Below are 20,661 nucleotides of genomic sequence, written 5' to 3' on the forward strand. Positions count from 1 at the left end.
GTGGAAGCCCATGGGACGCTTAACCACTGATCATTGGCTAGTGCTGTAGGGAGCTCAGGGGGAAAGCTGCCGGTAAAATCCCTGTCGCGATTGACATCAGAACCATCAATTGGGGTGGGAATTTTTTATGGATCCAACGCCTCAATGTGAAATGATGTGTCCTCCCGCCTATGCTCCTCCTCCTCACCCCGGCTCCTCAGAATTATTTGCGCAAGGTCGCGTTGGCTTGCCTGTGATCCTGTTGTTGGATACATCATCTTTCCACGGATATGGAATCTTGGTGAAACCCCGCGTTGTTAGTTACAGCAATAAGCGACCCTGCTATTCACCTCCCGACGCGCTACATCGTGTCGACACCACCGTCCGCGACTCGACCATCATCTCCAACGCGACTTAGAGCCCTATAGGGCACGCTGCCGGCGCCATGTCGAAACGCGGGAGGTTCATGGCAATTGCCGTGATCTTTCACCTTGTGTATATATACTCTATATTTGACATTTATTTTGTCAGTCCCATCGTTTCAGGAATGCGCCTCTTTGAGATCAACCGAGAACCTTCAAAACCTGCCCCCGCAGATCGCCTGGTGCTCTTTGTTGGTGAGTACCTTTTGTGCTGAAGCGCATATAGGTTGATCGAATCGCTGATCAAGCAAAATTCTCTCGGCTAGGCGATGGTCTCCGCGCCGACAAGGCCTTCCAATCTCACCCGGAGCCCTACCCGAAAACCGATGACGACTTGACCCCGCGCCCGCTCGCCCCCTTCCTACGATCGCGAGTTCTGGAGCATGGAACATTTGGCGTCTCGCACACTCGGGTGCCAACAGAGTCGCGTCCTGGTCATGTTGCGCTGATCGCAGGACTCTATGAAGACGTCTCTGCCGTCATGACGGGATGGAAGCTGAACCCCGTCAACTTCGACAGCGTCTTCAACCGCAGCAGGCACACCTGGAGCTGGGGCAGCCCGGATATCCTGCCCATGTTCGAGAAGGGCGCTGTGCCTGGCCGCGTCGACGCGTACATGTATGAGGCTGAGGATGAAGACTTTTCACAGGACGCCACCCACCTGGACTACTGGGTCTTTGACCATGTGGAGGAGATGTTTACAGAGGCGAAGCACAACGCTACGCTGGCGGAGGCGCTGAGACAGGACAAGGTCGTCTTCTTTCTGCACCTGCTCGGGCTTGACACGGCGGGGCACTCTTTCCGCCCTTACTCCCCAGAGTACCTGCACAACATCAAGGTCGTGGACGAGGGCGTCTCCAACATAACCAGGATCGTAAACGAGTTCTACGGCGACGACAGGACGGCATTTGTCTTTACGGCGGATCATGGCATGAGCGATTGGGGAAGCCACGGTGATGGTCACCCAGACAACACCAGGACGCCGCTCATTGCCTGGGGATCAGGTGTTGCCAAGCCCAAGATTGCGTCCGGGGATGCGCCGGCGGCTGGCCACGACGAGTTCTCTTCGGACTGGGGCTTGGACAAGGTCCAGCGCCACGACGTCGCGCAGGCTGATGTTTCGGCGCTCATGGCATTCCTGATCGGCGTCGAGTTCCCCGCCAATTCCGTTGGTGAAATCCCACTCCCGTACCTCACTGCTAGCAACAAGGAGAAGGCCGAAGCCACACTTGTAAATGCACAAGGGATTCTGGAAACGTACCGCGTCAAGGAGGAGCAAAAGAAGGGTCAATCACAATTGCGTTTCAAACCGTACAAACCCTTGGCTGGCGGGGCGCAAAATGGCAGCCGTGGGATAGAGGAGCGCGTCGCAGATATCCGCCGACTTATTGACGGCGGCAACCATGAGGAGGCTATTGAAGAGTCGGCCGCGCTGATCAAAGTGGGACTCGAGGGCCTCCGATATCTGCAGACATACGACTGGGTGTTTCTTAGGGCACTGGTCACTATCGGGTACCTGGGCTGGATGACCTATGCGCTCATGACTGTCCTGGACATGCACGTGTTGCACGGCCAGGTGCAGCCCGCGAGGGATGGCATGGGCTTGGCTGCTTCTACAGCCGTTCTTGTACTTTTATACGCATCCTTCATCGCCTCCGGCTCACCCCCGACATACTACGCGTATGCATTTTTCCCCGTCTTCTTTTGGGAAGAAGTGTACGCTCGTCGCCAGAGCCTTGTGCAAGGACGTAGGTTGCTGTTCGCCCATATAAAACCGGGGGCCAGCCTTGCGTCTTTCTTGCTCAATGCCACTGTCTATGTTGCTGTTATTGTGTCTCTGGTAAGACCAATTCCCTGATCTAGTCAACTTCAACTCAACGTCTCTAACCCGAGCAGGCTCATGGATACATCCATCGCGAGGTCCTCACAGGACTGTTCATACTTGGTGCTTTCTGGCCGGCATCTTATGGCATCTCATTCCTGCAGGAACATGCCATACTCTCTGGAACGTGGTTTGTATCTTGTCTGGGCATGAGCACGTTTACTTTACTCTCGGCCATCAAAGTAGAGAACCTAGATCTTATGTAAGCATCACAATACTCCTTGGCCAAACCACTTGATTGGTAACTAACGTTCCTTTGTATAGCCTCATCGGAGGAGCTCTGATGACTGCGATCGGCTTCGCATACCTGTTGATGGAGTCCTTCGTTCTGAGGGATTTCTCCTCCCACACACCACCTCCGGCCAAGAAGCACGTGAATAGAGCTCTCGTTGGCGCCCAAATAGGCCTTGTTATCCTGGCAATGCTTGTAACACGCTCAACCGTGACAGCCCTGAAGGCCAAGAAAGGTCTTCCTCTGGGCAACCAGGTGGCCGGCCTGTTTGTTCTGAGTAAGTCTTGAATATTGATCCCAACAGCTTGGGTGCCAAGAAATGCTAACTTTCGGAAAAGCCTCATCTTTTGTCCTCCCAATTGCATACAGGGTTGAGCCCAACAACCATTACCTCCATCGTCTGATGGTTGCCTTCCTAACTTTTGCGCCGACATTCGTAATCCTTACAATTTCATACGAGGGGCTATTTTACGTTGCGTTCTGTATCACACTGGTTGCATGGGTCCGCCTTGAGCACGCTGGGCATATTTACTCCTCGCGACAGGCCGCCGCCGGAAAAAAAGCAAATGCCAACGGAGCAACGACGGTCGCAGCGGCACAATCATCAGATGCGGCGGGCGCGGCTACGAACGAGTACAGAGCTCTCACGTTAACAGATGCTCGCGTCGCACTATTCTTCTTTGTGCTGCTGCAGTCGGCCTTCTTTAGCACGGGCAACATGGCGTCGGTGTCACAGTTCAGCCTTGAGAGCGTCAACCGGATCCAGCCGATATTCGACCCACTGACGCAAGGTGTACTCTTGACTCTCAAACTCCTGGTACCCTTCGCGATCTTGTCTGCAAACGTGGGCGTGCTGACCAGGAGGTTGGGCGTGGCGCCTTCGGCACTCTTTATGCTCGTCATTGCTGTCAGCGACTTCCTGACGCTCTACTTTTTCTGGGTTGTGAAGGATGAGGGGTCATGGCTGGAGATCGGGTCTACCATTAGTCACTTTGTCATCGCGAGCATGATGTGCGTTTTTGTGGCACTCCTGGAGGGTGTCAGCACCTTGTTCGTGGCTGGCGTTAAGGTGTCCGAGGAGGGTAGGAGCGGTGGCAGACGTGCTACTGATGCAAAATCAGCGCCTGCGATATCTAACGGCAAGACGGCTACAAAAGCGATCGACGGTTGAGCGCTGAAGTTTTATTGAGTATCGACATTTGAAGTTGTTTGTTTTTCTTTCGTTCACATCTCCGGTACGAAAAACTTCAATTCGTGTAGATCACTAAAGTATAGACTTTATTCAAACATTGTTTTTCGCTTCATGAAGCTCGGCCCTGAATTACCTCAAATACTGCTGATTCAATTTGCTCGCGTGCAAATGGAGTAGATGCTCCATCTCAGACATAATCACATGCGCTACTTGGCACATTCTTGGCTCTTCCCCAGATTCGTAAGATCGAGTGACTGGGGTAAACTATTTGGGATGCAAGATGACTGATTTTTTTTACGCGACCAAGACCAGCCTACCTTAAAACCGCCTAATGTACCTTACCCAAGGTGGTAATCCTGGATCCAGCTGTCTGTAAATGCATGCTCGCCAAAGGATCGGCTTGGCCAGTTCACTCCCCCATACCAATAATAGTAAATTCCTCACAACGGAAGCGGGGAAATTTTTGGGTGACACGTCCCAGTTCAGGGATGTGTCGAGTAATAGTTGTCCCGTGTGTCATGACAGTCGAAAATTAACGTTATTAGGTGAAAGGTACAATAAGATGCGAAATAGCTAGACCAGTCCAATGGACCACGTCATGACTTGGGGAGCAAAAAGACTACTATAAGTATAAAAATATAAATAAAAGAAACAAAACATGGATATGGAGGTAAGATTTATCAGCTCATTTCTTCAGTTACGTAGTATGGAAAGCAAAGTTGGAAATCGGACGGATCCGCACGAGTTTATCCGGACATGAAGACGGACTATGCCGGGAAGAAACCTACAGGAGGAAAATATAAACGTTGGAGAAGAAAGCATATCGTAAATAAAAGAAATTTAAAGAAAACGTTGGGCGTCTGGGATGTCTTGGCCTCTAGGAGAAGCAATACTGTATGATACCACGTAATAAAGCTCGCAAGACAAACTATGCTGGGCAAGGTAATTGCTTGCCTCCGTAACCAAGGAATACAGCCCTTCGCTTCTGATTTATTGAAAAAAGCTTGGACTGAGACTTGGCGTGGCGTTGGAAGCGCCGTTGGAGAGCCTAGGGAGGATGAGAGGGCAGGATGATGATGCAACTCTGAACTGGATCTGAACTAGGCTTATTGGTGACCTGAGTCTGTCAGATGATGCAGCTTGGTTTCCTTTGGTCCGGAGTTACAACAAAAACAATCAAGGTGGATAGTTTCGAGAAGCTTGTGAAAGTCCGATTTATTGTGCAAGGAAAAAGCCGATACTGCAAAATACCGTAGTATCAGGAAACTTGGCAGGAGAAAGGTGGAACAGTTGAAAGAAAGTTGTTTAATCAAATCCATCTAAAATCGCGGAGTGCATACGGCATCCGGCCGTCGGTAGGGCAGCTTGTGTACAGTACCTACCTACTCCGTACCTTACCTTATCTTACCTTACCTCCATACCACCTATGATAATCCCAGCTTACGTAGGAGACCTCCATGTTAATTAGGCCCAGCACATGTGCCTCTATTTCGAATTCGGCGCTTGTCTGCCGCGCAAACATCGTACGAAGTACCTACTACTTTCAGGTAGGGAGCACACACACAAAGGGAGACAAACCCCTGAAACCTGTTCGCACGGCCCCACATTTGATGCATGGCCAAGATACCCCAAGCTGAGTAAAAGAGGCACAGACCCCAAGTACCGCCTCTGACCCTTTCTGGGTGGGCTGACCTGTAGCTGTGGCGGGCCTGTTGCTCCCCTCCAATGCGCTTCTGCTGCACTAAACTGTCCACTATCCAGCACTTGTATGCATTGCGCCGCGAATATTGTCAGTCAGATGGATAGAGGGCTGCGATTCGATAGGCAGAAACGGACGAGACAAACAGACCTTGCGTGCGCTGCACAATCTTGAAACTATAGGGACCAAAGCTGGGCGTCTGCTGCAGTCTTGGAGCCCCAGTGCAAGGTCTAGCCTGGGGGGAGTCGTTTTTTTTTTTTTTTGTACTTCGATTTTCTCCCACTTGTCTATCCTTCCCTTTCTCCCCGTTTTTTTCCTCCTCCCGCAGCAGACAAGACAGACAAGGCAAGGCGTCATCCCCACCGCCCGTCAAGGTGGCTTTGGCAGGTCGAAAGTCTCTACCAACCTAAAAATCTTCGACACTGACTGCACGTTCAACGAAACTCAACGTGCCTTACCTGACATCAGCTGCATCTTGTCTGTCGTTCGAGCCGGCGCCCGGAACTTGTGCAAACCAAACAGTTTTGAACCCCACCCGCCCATCACGCACAGTTCCCCCTTGACTTTACAACCGCCCAGAATAAAGAAAAGAACCCCCTAAGAAACCGGCCAACCAAAAAAAAAGAAAAAAAAAGAAACGATCGAGCCCGAAAAGAACATATCGAACCGAATACGATTATCAACAAAACAGAAAACAAACAAAGCGAATCAACCGCAAAACACTGTGTGTGCGCTCATCTGCCGGTCGGCGCGCGACAAGCAAACGACCAAGCAGAGCCAACTAATTCGCTCCTTTCGAAAACAAGAAAAAGACGACACAACCATGTCGGGAGAGGGACAAACGGCGGCGGCGGTGGCGCCTACGTCGCAGGCGAACGCTAGCGCGAAGGAACAGACGCAGGCAGCACAGGCAGACTCGCAAGTCAAGACATCAGGGTCGCCGGCGACAGCAAACTCCAATATTCCAACCAACCAGCCGGGACATCCGAGCTTCCGAAGGTATGGGCGGGAAACCCTCTTTTTTATTTTATTTTATGACGAGTGGGCCAATGATGCCGGTCGCGCCAGCGGAAAACTAGCCGCAATCGATTGAAAGCCAGGAAACCTTCAATGCTGACAGCTTATCATGTTTATTGACTCGCAGACAAAGAGCATCTCGAGCTTGCGAGGTAAGGGAGTGCATTCCTATATAATGATTACAACCGCCGCGCTGGTTTTACCAGGATGTATGGTGGAAGTCGAGATGGCGCGTCGCGGCGCAGGTTGATGTCTCCATTTCGAACTGAGCCGAGGCATCTCTGTCGTGACCCGCTCACCAAAACATCATATGCTACCTCCCCTTGCCAATCCTCAATTCGTTTCACGCAAAACCTGTTGCTACATCTGATTGCTAACATGAGGACGATGACGATGTGGATAGACTTGTCATGCAAGAAAGGTAAGCTTTTTTTTTTTTTTTTTTTTTTTTTTTTTTTTTTTTTTCTCTTGCACGCAATAACTCCACAACACATCGGTCGCAAGCTTCCGGGTGGCATGTTGGTGCCCCGCCATTACCCCTGATTCCACCAGCCTAAATAGATCTACATGGCTCACGATGCATGCTCCCGCAGGTCCGATGCGATGCCGCCAGCCTCGGCATACCATGCACCAACTGTGTCGCCTTCCAGATTGAATGTCGTATTCCCTCTCCTAAAAGGAAGAAGACGCATGCTACCCAATCAGCCACACAATCTAGAGATTCTGACAGGTAAGAGCAACAAGATAAAGCCCTGGTTAAGCTCCAACATCATGTATCATGTTTGCCCCTTTCATATGCTGACATTCCATGAGGTCCCCAAGTGAACGCGAGCGCGAGGCCGACGATGATCCAACACCGCCTGCCAACAGCGGCCCCGCTGCCCCAAACTTCACGCGCCCGGCCGCCGTCTTTCATACGAGCGAGGGGACCCCCAACACTACGATGGGCGAAGAACAGGCCAAGAAGGTAGAGGTTGACCGAAATAAATACGTCGACATGCTAGTAAGGCCGCAATTCACAAGAGCGCCCATCAAGGATGCTGGCAGGGTTGCATTCCTGGGAGAGTCTTCAAACCTCACGCTATTGGTGCACGATAGGCAGGGCTCCGACTCGGATGTGGTCCATTACCCCTTGCCGGAAAATGTCAAAGGGTCGAGGGCGAGGATGACCGAGCTGGACAACGTCGAGATTGACATCTTGCACCAACGCGGCGCCTTCCTCCTTCCTCCCAGGTCACTATGCGACGAACTCATTGATGCTTATTTCAAGTGGATACACCCAATAGTCCCCGTCATCAACCGCACACATTTCATGAACCAGTATAACGACCCCAAGAACCCACCGTCACTACTTCTACTCCAGGCGATACTGCTTGCAGGCTCTCGGGTCTGCACAAACCCGGCGTTGATGGATGCCAATGGTTCATCGACCCCTGCAGCTTTGACTTTCTACAAGAGGGCAAAGGCCCTTTACGACGCCAACTACGAAGACGACAGGGTGACTCTCGTCCAGGCTCTACTCCTTATGGGCTGGTACTGGGAGGGTCCTGAGGATGTGACCAAGAACGTGTTCTACTGGACTCGGGTTGCTACCGTGGTCGCTCAGGGCTCGGGCATGCACAGGAGTGTAGAGTCGTCACAGTTAAGTCGAGCAGACAAGAAACTGTGGAAACGTATCTGGTGGACTCTATTCACGCGCGATCGCTCAGTGGCTGTAGCACTGGGCCGGCCGGTCCACATAAACCTCGACGACTCTGACGTGGAGATGTTGACAGAGGAGGACTTCAACGAGGACGAGCCCGGTCTCCCAAGTCAATATCCGCCAGATCAAAGACATGTGCAGTTCTTTCTGCAATATGTCAAGCTCTGTGAAATCATGGGCCTTGTGCTCTCCCAACAGTACTCGGTAGCATCCAAAGGTCGACACAGGAACCCGATCGACTTGACACATAGCGACATGGCGCTGGCGGATTGGCTACAAAACTGCCCCAAGATCGTGTATTGGGAGATGCCTCGGCATCACTTTTGGTCTGCGTTGCTGCACTCCAACTACTACACTACACTATGTCTTCTCCACAGAGCGCACATGCCGCCAAGTGGATATCAGAATAAATTCCCCGAAGACTCGGCATATCCGTCACGCAACATCGCTTTCCAGGCGGCGGCGATGATTACCTCCATCATTGAGAACCTGTCGGCGCACGACCAACTGCGATACTGTCCCGCTTTTATCGTTTACAGCTTGTTCTCGGCGCTCATCATGCACGTATACCAGATGAAGTCCCCAGTGCCAACGATTCAGCAAGTGACACAGGACAGGATACGGACATGTATGCAAGCGCTGAAAGATGTTTCGCGTGTTTGGCTTGTCGGTAAAATGGTCTGGACGTTGTTTCAATCCATCTTGGGCAACAAGGTTCTAGAGGAGAGACTTCAGAAGGCCGCCGGTAAACGACATAGGAAAGCACAACAAATTCTGAACAGGCTCGACCAGCATGCCGCGCAGCAGCAGCAACATGAACAAAACTCACATCAGCCATCACTCCATGAGGCCAAACGGAAGTACGACGAGATGGCGATTGACTTCAACAACACGCCACAACCGCAGGAGTCGTATGTACGATCGCGGCCACAGACCCCCAGCATATCGGCGAGGCATGAAACGGCTGGAGGCGGCCACGTGAATGGCAACAACGGTGCCATGCCACCACCTCTGACGTCTCCGAATGCCCGGTTGGACGCTTTCATGGGAGGAACTGGATCGCACCCAACGACGAGACCTGCTACGCCGTTCAACCCATCCATGTCAATGCCCACGACTCCCCCGGATTTGTACCTGGTCACCAGAAATTCGCCCAACCTATCGCAGTCGATATGGGAGAACTTCCAGCCCGATCAGCTCTTCCCAGAAAGTGCGCATATGCCGGCATTCCCACCACAAATGTCGCCACAGCAGACGCACCAAAATGTCGACCCGAGCATGATGCAGTTCAACCAAGGTTCGCAGGCTGGGGAAAATCACAGTGCGCAGGGGACGTCGTCGGAGCCATTCGGGGCACAGATAAAGACGAGCGGCAGCCCACTGCAGAACAGCGGCAGTCCGGTACAGTTTGGCCAGATGTCGGGCAACGGGCTACCCGCTGGCTTCTGGGCCAATTTGGATACGGCTGCCGGTCCGATACAGGACGGTCAAAGTCCCGACAGCTGGGGCAGTGCCTCATCTGCCCACGGTGGTCCTGCGGTGCCGTCCACGCTCAACGTCGAAGATTGGTAAGTCTTCATTCTTGCTTTTCTTATTGTGCTACCCATCATCGAAGATTCCGGGACTAACATTTCTTTAATAAATCAGGCTACAATTCTTTGGTATCAATGGGAATGGCGAAAACCTGAATATTGACTTTTCCGCACTTATTTAAACTGCGGTATTAGCATGGGCGGTGGAATGAATGTATCAATGCACTAATTTTTGCAATGTGCCGTCCATCTTTTTTTTTTTCAAGAAGTTATCAGCCTTCACGAACATGACCAATGATGCATTAACTGGCCAATTGTTTATTGCCAGGATTTCCAGGTGGAAGTATTTGGGAAACTGGTTTTTTCTGCAGTATTGGGAGTAGAGCGTGTATTGCTTAAATAAATCCAAGCCAGGGCTGCTCACGGCTGGCCCTCTTTTCTGTCTGCTTGTTTTTTCTCATCTCATCGCTTATCTATCTCATGAAGGTCTGAGGATTGTGTACTTGGCTTACCTGGCTAGCTATTATTTTGATTTGATGCAATTATAGTCATGATCGGGACTGTATTTGGTTTGCGCGCATTATGTGCACGCCAAAACATGCATAAACACCATATCATACTACCTACCTATTTATTGGTCTCTAATACCTTGAAATACTTCCCACCTGGTAGTACGGTAATGCACGAAAGCTGCACGAAAGGTGCCGTTTGCCAATGAAATCCAAACTTCCAGTCGTTTTCAACCATATGACCCACGTGATGTGTCAACGCCCCACGATTTCACAATTTTTTGGCTTGCAAAGTTGAGAGTCCGTGCACCCAAGCTTGCAGGAGCTCTTGCGTCAGGACGAGTTTTTGTTTACATTCGTGCATCCCATGCACCAAGAAAGTGGAACGCCTGCACATCCAGCCGACACGCTCCCCTCAGCTCTCCCAGCTTGCTTCCATTCTTGGAAATCACAACAACGGCCATGTTCAACAAGTAACTAACACGACAGCTACTAACAATTGCCTCTTTTAGTTTTCCCCTTCTTTTTTGTTCAGTTTATGAGGGAAATTTCATATTTGACAAATTTGTTTTTATCATTCGAACCCGCGGCCAAATAACTAAAACGCGCCGCCCATCATGGCGATGCGAGGACCGCGTCAACCCGTCGGGTCGGCGACATGGATCGCAGAGGAGAGGGCATCCGCCACGCAAATATCGCGCTCCGAAGCAGAAGAATTTACATTTTCTGTCCGAAACGAATTCGAATGGCTCAACGAGCACATGAATGGCATCTTTGACGAGAACCAGCAGTGAGTTGCTCCAGTTGGAGGTGGGAGAGGGGCGACTGGGCTGCAAGCCACTCCCTTTTTCGCGCCTCGCACCTCATCGCCTCGTCTACGCGTCGACACAAGTTGCTGATGCAGGAGAACTTCTCCAGAAACCTCGTCGATGTTTTCAAGACACCTGGAAAACTACGGGGGCGAACGCCGCGGACCGCGAGGAAGCCGCCCCCGACCGAGTCTCGCGCGGTAGGTTGCTGTCTGCACCAGATGCACACATGCTTCAATGGAGGTTTGCTGACAGTCATGTAAACAATAAGCCGCTATCTGATGTTTTCTCTGCAACACCAAAGGCACCTAACACCCCTTTTGGTATGGCAGTCGCCGCCCACGCACAAACACCCAAGCTGAAGGTCGCCGAGGACAATCCACGGCCCCCTGTCGCCGCCGCGCCAAGCCCAGCTCGCGCTGCTAGCCCACACAAAGCGACAACTGTCTCCAGCCCGAAGCCTCCGCCACCAAAACTCGCCGCCTTTTCGCAAGCCGACTCCGGTTATGGGAGCCAATCTCAACCTCAGCCACAGTCACAGCAGGGCGATGTTGTCGATACTGATGTTGAAATGGAGGACGACTCAGGGGAGGAAGAGTCTAACTGGCAGGTCTATCCGGAGACAGACGAGGATGTTCCCAACGTTGCGTCTCCTGATCTTGGGCAGAGGCCTAGTCTTTCACAGCCGACCGGGGAATCTTCATTCCACTCTGCCAAAGAGGAACAAACGAAATTCACCAAGGCCCCATCACCGCTTCCGCCTCCGGAAGTCTTGCCTCAGTCACCTCCGGTCCGATCACCATCTCCAGTCCACTCACCGATGCCGGCGTCACCACAGAAAAGTTCACCACTCAAGCCTGCTTCGCCTCAGAAGCAGTCGCCTCAAAAACCAGCTTTTGACCATCATTCACCCTCAATTGTGCGAAAGCCGCTACCGGCACCTTCTGCAGCGGCTTTGATGGATAAACCCAGCGATGAAGCCTCGCCATCTGATGCATCAAGTCCCATAAGACCCATTGTGCGCAAGAGCAGCTTGAATTTTGCCTCTCTACCCGCGCGTGAGCCGCTGGGCGCCACCAAGAGCATCGGTGCCCGTATGTCACGGACCAGCCACCTGGACCAGACAAGGCAGAGCTACTACAACCGACCTACTGGAGGCAAGAGCTTGGGCAACACGCGACATGAGAATGAGGAAGACGACGAGGATGAGGACGAGGAGGACGATCAAGACGAGATGGATATTGATGACGAACTGTCTATGCAGAAGACAACCAATGTGGAGGCAAAGGTCGCTGCGCATAACAAAACCTATACGCAACGACTTCAGGACCAGATCAGCATGCTTGGAAAGTCTCAATCGAGCGGTTCAAGACCTTCCAAGTCTCTGGTCAATGTGAACGTTCTCCCCCAAGCTGCAATGAGCAACCATGTGCAGCCTACGCAGTCAACAAGCCAGCAGCCGGCGGCTGCAGAGAGACCACCTACACCACCGAGGAAGGACCACATGACGACCCCCGGTGCATTCCCAGAAGATGACGAGGAGGATTGGATTGCTCTACCGGCTGCCAAGCAGCAGCCTGTGCATAGTCCTCGTCCAGTCATGACTAAGAGTCATACAACCGATGTGATGGAATCTTTTGCCGGCAAGGATACTGTTGGTGGCTCTGATTTTCTGCCGTCTGCACAAGAACAGCAGGGCAGTTTCGAGATGTCCCCAAAACGAGCGCCCGTCATGCCAGATAAGTCCACTGGTACCCCAGGACACTCCAAGTCTGCCTCGGTACCATTTTTGCCATCAAATGCGAGCTTGGAGTCCGAGGTTTCGGATGATACTTCGAGCCCTCTGAAGAAGGCAATTTCTGTATCAAACCCTACTGCTCTCGCAACCGTTCACGAAGGTGACCGGTCCTCAACGCCCAAATCGCCGTCGCGATCGTTCCGGGACAGCCCCCTGAAGCAGGTTAAAAACAAGCTTTCCTCAATCCTCAAAAGCTCCAAAGGGCTGCTGGCTAGTAGCGCGGCTGTCAGCGCTGAGGGTAAGGCCTCGCTTCTGTCTCCTTCTTCCACCCGCCTTGGGATGCATTTCAATCCCTCTGTGGAGTCTCTTGCACCCAGGCCAAAAACTGCAGGCGATGCGTTATATCCAGATCTCTCTCAACACCTGCCCTTGAATAACTCGAACCCTTCAAGGCCGGGCAGCCCTGTGCGTGCCAACACCCGCAAAACAAGGGCGTCGGCTGAGAGAGAGAAACGCGAGCTTGAGAAGGAGAAGCTGGAACAGAAGCAAAGGGAGAAGGCGGCAAAGGAGGCTCAGCGTGCTGCTAAGGAGATGAACATGCTGGAAAAGGCCCGAGAGTTGGAGAGGGAAAAGGCGAGGGCCTTCAATCAGGAACAAGAGCGAAAGCAGCTCGAGGCTAAGAAGGAGCAAGAACGGATCGAGGCTCACCAGAGGGCCGAGGCCAGGAGAATGCAGGAAAGGATGGAAGAGGAGGCACGCAGACGTCCCGCATCACCCGTCAAGGAGACGCCTAGGGTCACTAGAAGCAGCCCACGTAAGGGTAAGGGCCAAGCTGGACCTTCTGATCGGGACGTGGATATGGCCGATGCACCATCAATGATGCCCCCGCCATCTGTGCCGCGGTCAGCTGTGCAGTCCAAGTCTGCGATACGCCGTCCTGTGGCGAAGCCCTCCAAGGAGACGCTTAGCAAGTCCAAACAGGCGCCGACCGTCATAAGGGTCAACACAACATCCCAACACCCGCGAGCGCATCCCTCGACTAGTGTTTTGTCAGCCACGCTACAGGACACCCTTGGCCCCCAGTCATCGCAGCTCAAGTCTAAGCCTAGCGTGCCTAATTTGCAGAAGAAGCCCTCGGTGGCGAGCTTCAAGAGCTCGGTCGCCTCGACGGGTCGTCCGAAGGCACTTGAGCAAGCCGCCGCGAGGAAAAAGGAGGTCGAAGAGCGCGAGGCCGAGGCCAAACGACAGGCCAAGTTGGAAAAAGAAAAGAAGCGGGAACGTGAACAGCAGCAGCGTCTCGAGGTTGAGAGGCAGAAGGAGGAGGAGCGGAGACAAGCCGCGGCGGCCCAAGCAGAGGCCAGGAAAGCTGCTGCTAGGCAGGCAATCCTCGAAAAGGCAAAACAGACCAAGGCGCCACCACCCCCGCAGCGATCTCAGCAGAACGGCCGACCTGATCATAGTACGGCAGGAGGCTCTATTCCACGTCCTGCGTCACGGCTAGATGCAGCCATGCGGAGCCAAGATGATCTGTCCCGGCCTTACCCACCAGGCATGGCAAGCGCCGCCAAGCCTGCACCGAAGCGACCTCTTCAGCAGGATGAGTATCGCCAGGGTCAGCAGAAGGCGGGTCCATCTTTCAAGGAATCCGAGTCGAAGCGCATGCGCTTTACAGATGAGTGGGATGCAGATGAACTGGAGATGGGAGGTGTTATGAACGTACCACCTGTGCGGCCGTCGAATGGCTTCAAGAAGGTGAGACCCACCCCAATCTTTTCAACTTTTGACACACAAAATGCTAACACAATCTGACAGGACTTGCCCAACAACAAATCCCACTTCTCTCATGGTTACACAAATGCTTCCCAGTCCCAGAGTGCGACACGGGATCTCTTCAAGGCGGCGGTGGAGAACCAGCACAACGCCAATGTCAAGGCCACGCATCCTTTGGGTATGGCTCAGGTCTCCAAGGGCCCCATACCGTTTGCGCAATCTCAGAACGGGGCTGGACCATCGACGCACAAGACTCCAGCACGACCAGGGGCTGCTTCTCAGGCCAAATCGGCAGCCAAGTCGGCCACTCGCTCCTCGCCTCGTTTCCAGAACGGCGAGGCCATCGAACTTCCGGAGATCCAGACAGACGAAGATGACAGTGATGAGGAGGATCAAGTGGCGGTCGCGGATTGGGCCAACTCCCCAGATCTGCGCCGGGCGCTTATGAGGCAGGAGACTATCGATCCCATGCAAGTGTTTGGCCCGCCAGCGCCGATTAACATGGAAGAGGTCTTCAAGGGTGGGAACAGGCAGGCCAAGTTCCGGGCACGGACGAGCAGTGCCAACTGGGATGGCGGCGACAGGTTGACAGAGGAAGACATCCGTAAGGACCTGATTGCGCGCGAGAAGATCAGGCGTGAGGGCGGATGGTCATATGACCTGGGCAGGGACACTCCCTGAGAAAATTTCAAAAAGCATGGCTTGAAATATAGCCCAGCCTCACGTCTGAGTTTGTTTCTGCATTTTGTAATAGGGTTTTCCATGATTGGAAATCGCCTGCATCATGTTTTCCCCGTGTGTCCACGGCACATTGGTCTCTTGTTACATTGGGAAGGAGCTGATGGATTATTTTTGGGTTGTTTGGGTTACTTGATTATTATTGGCGTTTCTGTCGCGGGCTTGGGGGTTATATTTCTACTCCTGATATGGTGTTTACTGCGATTTTATATCTAGCATCATTTGCGCATTTTCAGAGCAGGCGCACGCATTCGAAAACTGAGAGAGAAATAACAATTGAATATGGCAAATACTCGACTGCCTACTTATATTCATCTTTCCCTTTCTCACTACCTTTGGAATTCCCTATGCTACGTCGTATTTTCAGCAAAGATACAAGGTACTTGTCGAACAGTACATGACCCTACCTTACTGTAAAGTGGGTGGGGGTGGCTATGTAGACCTACGTCATCGGCGCAGGCGACTGCCTACATTTTGTTCCCGGACTTGTCATAGCCAACTCCTCTGCGCATCCGAGGTGGCTTGCATCGTATCTCAATTCGAAAGCAAAGGCAAATCCGCTGGAAACAGTGTCATTTCTATCGTTACCCACCTAATGAAGCAGTTAATTGTAAAATCCACAAAACCCTGCATGTGCATGAAAGAGATATGTTTTTTTCGACTCGATCCATTACTGGGATGCTCTGGGTTGGCTGGCCGGTTCCCGGGGCTACGACCGTTGGTGCCCCGCAAGTAGCTGCCACATTTAGCATCAAATCCCAGCACCTTGTCACTGTGCAAAAACTGTTTATTATCCAAGACCAAAACAAAAGAAGATAAAGAACAGAGAAGCCAATGACATGTGCGAAGAAAGCTATCCTGGCTACATGAACGCCTCATAATATTCTTACTCACTTTCACATACCGTTAGTTATGTTCTTGGAAAGTTGCTGAGGCTTACTGCAGTATCCTATTGTATGTATGCACTTGACGTCAATCCGATTAATGTTCACCGCCTGATGAGACCACAGACTGATGTATCAACTTCTCATGACTACTGCTGATAATTCTTTCTCAATGAACACTGTACTGGACACGCGTGCCAACAAGCACAGACACGTGCAGCCTTGATCCTAGACTCAGCCGCTGGCACAACTTTGACCCCACCCCACCTTGCTTGCATGCGGCGAACGGCCAGCCAACCTTGCTTCCCTCAGATCTTGAATGGCGACGTGAGGATTTTGTTGATTCTTATTCTCACCTCCCTCTCGACTACGGTTAAGCTCACACCACGCTAGGCTTTCCTTTGCATGCGTTAGGTGAACGTTTGCCTCTACATCCACGTCACGTTCTTTTGCCGCTACTAGCCTCAAGCAGGCACTCAACGGTCTGGCCCCCACTGGTTGCCTGCGAACAAATCGGTTTCTCAACACGATCGCATTTCCCGTAACAGCTCTCTGGTTGGTGGCCACAAACTTTACTTTGCATATCAACGCTCGTATTTGTGTTACGAATCGAACCGACGACATTTTTGCTTCTCCCGAGATTGACTTTTTCGACCGCTTGATGTTGACTCGCACATTCTCCGAACATCCTTCGAAATCAACCCCGATCGTTAGGCACAAACTACCCGAGCTGATCTGACCTGCCACCTTCGCTGCAAGCCCTGCTTGCAACAGGACTTCAGCCAAGATGGTCAAGGCAGACTACAATCGCGACTACTATGCGGATCTTGAACTTCCGCAGAATGCAGATGTGAACGATGTCAAGAAGCAGTTTCGCAAACTTGGTACTATACCCACCTGAATATCTATCTGCCTTTGGGGGAAGAAGAAAAAAAAAAAAACATCCGACTTGACATTATTTGCTAACTTTGACTTCAACAGCCCTTAAATATCACCCGGATCGTAATCCCGGACGCGAAGCCGAGGTGAACGCAAAGTTTCAGACTATTCAGGCCGCCCATGAAATTCTCACCAGCCCGGAACAGAGGAGCAAATACGATGCACATCGTGCACGCCGGCCCGGCGCATCTAATGTAAGGGGAAATCCCTGGGCGGATGTCGGCAGGAACTTCCCTCCGCCTCCGCAACGGAACCGTCCAAATGCTTCCAGTGCTTCGTCGCGACCGGCGGGCACCACTTCTTCTGCCGATAGATATGCCAAATTCACCAACCAACCGCCACCAACGCCACCCAGGCCGGCCGAGGACCCAAAGTCGAGGGCGGAGGCATTCGAGTCCATGAGGCCAAAGCCGAGGCCTAGGGCCCCTACAGCCCCTCACTCAGGTGCGCATACCGGCTCCAGTTCGTCCGGCGCATCGACAAGACCCAGGCCGCCGGATTCCCGACAGACTGCCTACACGGCATCGCAGCAGAAAAAAGCAGAGGCTTCGTTTGGGAATAGAACTGGTCGGTCATTAAGGTCTGGCTTCGTGCCTGGATCGCCCATGGGGGATGAGCCGCCTGTGGCCAGCAGCAACTATTCATCTGGCAGGAGACACACAAGCTTGTTCGATGAGGCTGCAGCACCGCCCCCAGTCCCTCCCAGAGAACGACCGGATTACGGCAGTGGTCTTGGTGCTGACGATGGGTTCCCCCCAAATCTCGATCCTCGCAGCAGCCCGTACCAAACTCGGAGTGGTGAGAGATTGAATCCCTTTGAGGGAGGAACGTCTGTCAACCGGGCCAAGAGTACTAGGGAGAGTCACCGTAGGGCGCAAGACGATCCTGATCATTTCACGACCCCAAATCGCCAGCGTAGCTTCAGTGTATCGGACGAACCGGAGGGTACAACATATCCTGCAACGGAGCCTAGGCAGGCAAACATCAGCAGGAAGGCTACTGCAAATACGGGGAATATACCCGACAGTGTTAGGGGATCTCGATTCGGCGACAAATTCTCATCAAATGCCGGTCCGGGAATGCCCGCGGCCTCATCGACAGGCCATGGTTTTCATGACGGCTCCGCGCCACCGACAACGAGCGGCGGTATGTTTTTGTCCGCACATTCCCGAAAGAGACGACGTGTCATATTTGAGGGACCAAGACTGACAAGTTTCTTTTCAGCAGCCGCCGATGGTTCTCATAGTTCTCGGGCATTCAGAGACGGCTCGGATCCCCATCCCAATGTGTATGACGTCGCAGACCCTACAACTCACCCCTCGAGCTTTCCTTTCGAGGCATCCCCGGCTCGCCCAATTCCTGCTGCCAGTGCGACCGTTAGTATCGATCGCCACTCACAATCAGTGTGGAAAAGTGGTAGCAGACGGCTTTCCAGTGGAGGCCGTAGCATGAGTGCCTATTCCGACTTGAATGTTTTCGAACAGAAGCAGTTTGACCTGCTTGATAAGCTTGTCGGGAAGGAACCGATGCGCAAAGGGGAAACGGGTTCGGTGCGGGCGTCCCAGTCCAAGGAGACTAGACATCCACCCGAAAGCTTGAGCCACTTGAATCCAGCATCGAGATATCATTGGTATAAGGAGACTGACAAGTTTGACTATTCCAGCTTCCCGCAAAACCCGAATAACGGCATACATACAGATGCCGCAGAGCCAAGCAGCTTCGCGAGAAATAGTGCAGATTCCATCAACACTAGGTTTGTTCCTGATGAGCACACAAACGTTAACTGGCAGTTCAATGCTGGCGGCGACTTTAGCCCAAGTACGAATGGGGCAGGGTCCCGCCGCACACAGTCTGGTAGCCGACTCGGTCGACGATCCCCTACCAAAGGCCGCTCACGGATGGCGGGCATGGCTGCAGGTGCTGCGGCAGCCACTGCTGCTGGAATGGCCGCTTCTGGTGCATTTAGAAACGTAGGCTCGGGTTCGGAAGGTAGCAGCGAGGACGAGGGCAATCTGCGGGCACGCGCCGAGAAACAACCTTCACCGCAGCAACAGCAAGATCAATCAGGCTTCGACGCCGACGTCTGGAGTGACAAGATCGGCTCTGAGCATTTCGTGCCGGTGCCTCCGCCTCGGGGATCGGGCTCACCAACACGGCCGCCAATGCGACCTCCAAAGAGGCGGCCTACGGTCAGAATGACGAAGGGAGGCTCGGCTGGTCTTGTGGAGGAAGAGGACACAACCAGCGGCGAAGATCGGGCAGGCGGAGTTGCCGTGGATGGCATGGACAGCTCGAACGCTATGGACATCGACACACCCATGGGCGAGTCTACTGCTGTGCCCCAGGCTGGGGCGGCTAATGGTGTACGGGGGGTACCGGTCGAACCATCTCGACCAGAATGGAGGGCCGGTGATACAAACGGCTTCGCTACTACGGCACCTCCCACTACTGTTCCGGTCTCCGATCCATCGGGTATCAAGCCTCGGTTCAACGTTAGCAATGCTGCCGGGTCGGAAGACACGGATGATTTTGGTGCAGGTTTTGCTGATCTCAAGAACGTGGAGCCGATTGCCCAGCGTGCAGCCGGCCTCAACTCGTTTGATGATCTGAAGACACATTTACCTTTTGAGAGCAGAGCTTCAGTTAACGTCCCTGTTGACAAGCCAAAGGGAAGTCAAGAGGCATCCATAAACTTTCCCAAACCGCCAGTGCCTCCGCGTGCTCCAGCTCCATTGGCGATTTCAGGTCTCAAGCCAAGCGGATCTGCATGGGAGGCGCATGTCCACGAGTTCGAGATTTACTTGCGCGAGTGGGATAACTTCAACTCCAAATTTGTGGACCATGTGCTCGCCCGGCAGAACCAGCTTAACAAGGCAAAGCAGAAGAGCGGGCTTTCGCTGTTGTACGCACGCAACGTCAAGACCATGCAAGATTATGCCAGCTGGCTTGAGCAGGATCAACAGGTACACGAAAAGTGGACAGCATACCACAAAGAGCACCTCAAACGGGTGCAAGAGTTCATGGCACACCAGGAGAAGATGAAGGAGTAAAGCTACGATATCCGGGTCTATAAACTCTTATGGAACATCAATACTTGAAAGCACCGGAGGGGACAAGCTTGCCGGAGTCGGCTCTGGCTTCAATAGTCTATGTTGACCAGAGAGTTCTATATAACTATGACGCCTGGTAGAAAAGCTCTGATGCTTCTGATTTGCGGCACGCTTGTTTATCAACCTCGAGCTTTACCATTATTAGTACATACAACTTGCTGCATGCTTCGTCACTAGACACCAGCAACATTTCTAGCTGGAAGTCTGGAATGAGAGGATGCGGTCTGCATAATGAGATGATACCCATTTTCGTCATTCATGATTCTTCTTTGGAACTTTGCAAAACAAGCGCTGATGATTATATTACATGTCGGCCCTGAAGCGCGGCCATGTGTAATTTCTTTTCCTTTTTTTTTCATCTCCTTGTCATGACCGGAAGAGACATATCCACTGAGCTCTCTAAAGATATTACATTTCTGAATTCCCATTGTATCAAGGAGGATAAAAGCTAGTAAATTCTGGGTTCTTTGTTCTTTCTCATGGAGGGTCCGACATGTTTGGGTTGGA

At 52.5% G+C, this 20,661-nt stretch overlaps 4 protein-coding genes across 4 annotated transcripts; all 4 read left to right on the forward strand.

Moving 5' to 3' along the window:
* The first annotated feature begins 199 nt into the window (after positions 1-199).
* Positions 200-3,772, forward strand: PgNI_03646 (uncharacterized protein). The gene is made up of 5 exons (XM_031123700.1): positions 200-596; positions 668-2,241; positions 2,298-2,485; positions 2,548-2,792; positions 2,854-3,772. The coding sequence occupies exons 1-5, from the start codon at positions 425-427 to the stop codon at positions 3,684-3,686; spliced, it is 3,012 nt and encodes a 1,003-aa protein (XP_030983548.1). The 5' UTR covers positions 200-424; the 3' UTR covers positions 3,687-3,772.
* Positions 3,773-5,688: 1,916 nt separating this feature from the next.
* On the forward strand, positions 5,689-10,195 carry PgNI_03647 (uncharacterized protein). Its single transcript, XM_031123701.1, has 5 exons — positions 5,689-6,405; positions 6,551-6,575; positions 7,017-7,153; positions 7,246-9,693; positions 9,773-10,195. Exons 1-5 carry the CDS (start codon positions 6,230-6,232, stop codon positions 9,837-9,839), a joined length of 2,853 nt encoding a protein of 950 aa, XP_030983549.1. The 5' UTR covers positions 5,689-6,229; the 3' UTR covers positions 9,840-10,195.
* Positions 10,196-10,783: 588 nt separating this feature from the next.
* PgNI_03648 (uncharacterized protein) lies at positions 10,784-15,516 on the forward strand (the record flags this gene model as incomplete). The annotated part of the gene is made up of 4 exons (XM_031123702.1): positions 10,784-10,956; positions 11,085-11,175; positions 11,247-14,465; positions 14,526-15,516. 4 exons carry the CDS (start codon positions 10,784-10,786, stop codon positions 15,162-15,164), a joined length of 4,122 nt encoding a protein of 1,373 aa, XP_030983544.1. The 3' UTR covers positions 15,165-15,516.
* An 886-nt stretch (positions 15,517-16,402) lies between these two features.
* Positions 16,403-20,094, forward strand: PgNI_03649 (uncharacterized protein; the record flags this gene model as incomplete). Its single annotated transcript, XM_031123703.1, has 3 exons — positions 16,403-16,989; positions 17,087-18,190; positions 18,269-20,094. Exons 1-3 carry the CDS (start codon positions 16,893-16,895, stop codon positions 20,092-20,094), a joined length of 3,027 nt encoding a protein of 1,008 aa, XP_030983545.1. The 5' UTR covers positions 16,403-16,892.
* Between the last annotated feature and the right edge of the window lie 567 nt (positions 20,095-20,661).

Source organism: Pyricularia grisea, assembly GCF_004355905.1.
Source record: "Pyricularia grisea strain NI907 chromosome Unknown Pyricularia_grisea_NI907_Scaffold_2, whole genome shotgun sequence".
Lineage (NCBI taxonomy): Eukaryota > Fungi > Ascomycota > Sordariomycetes > Magnaporthales > Pyriculariaceae > Pyricularia > Pyricularia grisea.